Below are 4,536 nucleotides of genomic sequence, written 5' to 3' on the forward strand. Positions count from 1 at the left end.
GGAGGGGAGCAGGAGAGTATAAAATGACATTTCACACTGGTTCAGCAACACCTACAGCAGCAAAGGATGTTCCAAATGTCTTCCATTCCATAAACACCACAAGTGCGTTACGATGTCCCTTTTTTTCCCCCGAATATCTGTGCTGACGTGTCCCATTCTGTGCCCTCGTTCCATCAGGTCACGCTATGCAGAGTTCCAGTTTAATTGCCAGCCGTCCCCGCAGGCTGCCAGCGGTTGCCGACGGGACAGCTACGCTGCCTGTCTGCTGGCCTACACAGGGATCATAGGTGAGAGCCCGCGTCCTTCGGACGGTCTTTCTCCCACCCTCTGGGTGGGAAATATCCTCACCGGGTGGGAAACATCTCCTCTGGGTGGGAAACACCTCTTACTCCGGCCAGCTAAAAGCTATGAGGACAGTAAGGTGGAGAGCTGAGACTGGGGTCTCAGGGAGGTGCTGGGCTTTCTGCAGGGACTAGAGAAAGGGCCTAAGCCATGAGCGTGGGTTAACTTCAGGATAGCTTCAGAGGAGGGAAAAAAAATCCCCCCCATGCTCCATGAGCTGCTGCAAGATCCCAACTTCTCTGTCCAGTGGAAATAGATTGGCTGTTCCAGGACATCTGCTCTGTCAGGGGTTCCCTGGTGCCACCACCAGAGATGCCACTGGAAAATAACCTCCACTGCCATCTTGATGACTTTAGGGGGTGACAAACTGGGGATTTGGATGTTGCAGAGATGCAGCTGGCAGCAGTTAGCACAGGTACATACAGAGTCCAAGGAGAAGCACCAATGTCCATTGGACTTGTTCCATCCTGATGGATGGGATAGATTGACAGCTTGACAGGGTCAAGATTTCATTCTGCTTTAATCCTTTGGTGTCTCCGACCATTCCAGAGATTGAATTTGGCTTTTTTGATGGCAGCGTGGAAAACTTTTATACACATTCACATAAAGTTTTTGAATGTTATTAGGGAACCTGAGTTCCCAGGAGCCGCCCATTCCTTGGAGTGATAGAATGTTTTAATCGACTGAAGGCTTCGATGATGGTGGGGTGAACAAAAGGGTTGTGACTGCCCCTCTTCTCCTCCCTGGGAGCAAACCAAACCTGTGACACCAGCACTTCAAGGTTTTTCTCGTGCTGCCATCACAGAGGGGCTCAGCCGAGGCTGTAAGCAGAACAACCCAAGAGAGCAGCGGGGTGGGAAATCCCTGTCCCTTCGCGAGGTACGAGCCTTGCGGTAACACTGCCCCATCCTTCCCGACAGGCAGCCCCATCACGCCCAACTACATTGACAACTCCACTTCCAGCATAGCTCCCTGGTGCACGTGCAATGCCAGCGGCAACCGGCAGGAAGAGTGTGAGAGCTTTCTGCATCTCTTCACCGACAATATCTGTCTCCGTAAGTATCACCCGGCACATCGCCCGCAAGCTGCTGAGGCTTCTTGTGAATGCGGGTGTGAAGACACCCTGGTTCTCAAGAGTCTATAGGTGTCCAGCTCCCTGTGCTTTCAACAAAGGAGGTCTGAAGACCCTCGGGCATGTATTTTGGGTGATGACCTCAAAGGAGGCTGGAGAAGGGATGCGTGTGCTTCCCCTTGGAGATGTTGCCCTGACAACACTTTTTTTCCGTCTCTTTCCCACACAAAGAAAATGCCATTCTGGCCTTTGGCAATGGGACGTACCTGAATGCAGCCGTGGCCCCATCCATTCCCCCCACCACACAGATGTACAAGCAGGAGCGAAATGCCAACAGAGCCGTGGCGACCCTCAGAGACAACATCTTCGAACACCTCCAGCCCACCAAGGTAAGAGAAGGCTGGGCCCGACCTCAGAGGTGCTTGACTGTGCCTATACCTCCTCCATGCCCTCCAGCCCTCCTCACCTCAGGCCCCTCTTCCATCTGGGTCACTTCAGCTACGTGCAGACATCCAACCTCCCCTCCACCTCCTGGGGTTCCTGATTCACCCTCCTCTTCATGCCCTGACATATTCTTCCCCAACATCGAACACAGGGCAGCATGCGCCTACACCTGACTCTGCCCACCTGCCTGTTGGTCATCTTCTCTTTTCTTTTGTGGGTGCTACAGGTAGATATGGAGGGTTTTTTTAAGTACTGGGAAATCCATGAGCTTTTCAGGAGTGTAAAAGGAGAGCCAGGACTACTGGTTTGGCTCCTCGCCCTCCTGCAGGGCATCCACACGGCTTCAGACAAGCGTTTCAGCTGCCTGGGACACAGGTTAGATGAGGATCCCGGAGGTCACCCTGTAGAGGCTTTACTGACTAAGGTTTGCTAAGCGTCAGAAAAATTCAGATGAAAGGTTCTAGTCATCAGCAAATTGTTAGTATCAAAATAATATTAAATGGAAATTACTTAAAAACGAATAACAAATTTATTTACTGATGATGGCAGCAGTAGGCATTCGATATTTTATTTTTTAAATTAAAAAAAAAAATGACCTTGATATGCCATGCGCCAGAGTAATTTTCAGATTGAATGATTTTACTCTTGAATAATTAACAGTGACCCTGATTTGCTGAATGTTCAGGTAACAGAAGCTGTCAGTTAACTCGACGCCAAGGACTGAGCGTGGGCTTTGCGCTGGGCTAGCCGATACCTTCAGAGAGTTTCCGCACGGGCTTTTTTAAGCCTCTCCCCTGTTTCTTTTTCTGTGAAAAAAAACATCTGATTCACCTCCCTCCACTCTGTTTTCACAGAGCAGCAAGTTAGGAGGTGCATAAATGTGGCTTTAGCTTTCCTCACTGCTTTTCAGGGCACTGGTGGCCATGCTCAGGTATAGTTTCACCAGGCCATAAACTCTGCACCCAGGAGATTTGGAAGAATTACTTCTAGACTACGGTCCCCAAACCTTAGTCCAACCCAAGCAGTGGCCTGAGGTCCAGACCTTGAACTGAGAACTTTACCTTGGAAGTGATGGAGAAGCTGTGACCCTCCCTCATCACTGACAGCCCAGCCCAGACATCCAACTGCTGCCGCCACCAGCAAGTGGAAAGCTGGAGAACCCCCTGCAGTAAGGGATGGCCCTACCACATCGCCCACCTCCGCGTGACAGCAGCACATCCCTCTGCTGAGGTGTCAGTGCTGCTGCAACGTGGTCCCTGATGACACTGCCAGAGAAACCCGGCGAGTTGGGTCTTGGCTTTAGACTCAACTTCAGATCCAGATCCTGTCCAAGGTTTAATGAGGTTGGTGCCCCTGGATTTGAGGAGGAAAGGTATGATGGACCCATTAGTTCATCCACTTCCCATCTTCATAGCAGTGCAGACCCTTGGCTCTTAATTATCTCGGTTACCATCTAATGCAAATTGAGGTCTCTAGTAAGCAAATTTTCAGCCATAGGTGTCAATGTACTGCAAAAGGAGAAGGGTGAAGTTTGTCTGCAGGGGGCCAGCACCCAGGGTGGGAGTCAGTCATAGAAACAGACTGGTTTGGTTGGGAAGGGACCCTAAAGATCATCCATTTCTAACCCCCCTGCCCCGGGCAGGGCCACCTTCCACTAGCCCAGGTTGCCCGAAGCCCCGTCCAACCTGGCCTTGAACCCTTCCAGGGAGGGAACCTCGCTGGGCAACATGGTCCAGTGTCTCACCACTCTCACAATAATGAATTTCTTCCTTATATCTAATCTAAATCTAACCTCTTTCATTTTAAAACCATTACCCCTCACCGTATCCCTATACTCCCTGATAAAGCGTTCCTCCCCACCTTTCCTGGAGCTGCCTTTAAGTAATGGAAAGCTGGTAGAAGGTCTCCCTGGAGCCTTCTCTTCTCCAGGCTGAGCAATCCCAACTCTCTCAGCCTCTCAGCTCAGATGCATAAACACATGGACTGGATTTTGGAGGAAGCCCCCCGGCTCCCAGCTCCTGCTTGGTGAAATGTCCAGCAATGGAGATGTATCCAGCACCCAGGGGACATCTCCACCTGTAGATGCCACCAGGTCGAGCCTCTGTCCAGCAGTGGCTCCATGAGCTGGATGGGTCTCCATTGACCAGAGTGGGCATCCAGACACCCACAAAGACACCTCCAACCAATGTCCAAACCCGTGGGCTGCACACCCAGTGCTGTGCCCAGGAGATGACCCTGCTGCACACCACGTGCTACCACCACCTTCACCACCAGATCTCCAACAGAGCTGAGCTCGCTTCCAGTCTAGACCTGAGCTATTGAGACCAGTCCTGGCTCCTGCTGCACATACACACACATAGGAGGGCTTCAGTCCCCAAACCCCAAATCCTCAGAGGGACCAAGGTGGGGAGCAACCCACCCCTCACCCTGTGCTGCCTCCTTTCTCTTGCAGGTGGCCGGAGAGGAGAGGCTCCTGCGGGGCTCCACTCGTCTGTCATCAGGGACCTCCAGCTCAGCAGCTCCCTCCCGCTGGGCAGCCTCTCCACCGCAGATGTGGCTTCTCCCCGCTCTTGCTGTGCTGAGCCTCTTTGTGATGTGAAGCAGGGCGGGCGCACGCCAAGCAGAGACTCTCTTTGTGTTGGTTTCTTTACAAAACAATCAGACCAGTAACTTTTCGG

The 4,536-nt window shown here is 51.9% G+C and overlaps 1 protein-coding gene across 1 annotated transcript in view; it reads left to right on the forward strand.

Moving 5' to 3' along the window:
- GFRA4 (GDNF family receptor alpha 4) overlaps positions 1-4,530 on the forward strand; it is a 14,332-nt gene extending 9,802 nt beyond the window's left edge. The window contains exons 4-7 of the mRNA XM_026847104.1: positions 178-287; positions 1,263-1,397; positions 1,646-1,803; positions 4,311-4,530. Coding sequence (XP_026702905.1) covers positions 178-287; positions 1,263-1,397; positions 1,646-1,803; positions 4,311-4,457 — 550 coding nt within the window. The 3' untranslated portion in view covers positions 4,458-4,530. The remainder of the gene's footprint in view (positions 1-177; positions 288-1,262; positions 1,398-1,645; positions 1,804-4,310) is intronic.
- The last annotated feature ends 6 nt before the right edge of the window (positions 4,531-4,536 follow it).

The sequence above is a fragment of the Athene cunicularia genome (assembly GCF_003259725.1).
Source record: "Athene cunicularia isolate RWA chromosome 4 unlocalized genomic scaffold, athCun1 chr4_part1, whole genome shotgun sequence".
Lineage (NCBI taxonomy): Eukaryota > Metazoa > Chordata > Aves > Strigiformes > Strigidae > Athene > Athene cunicularia.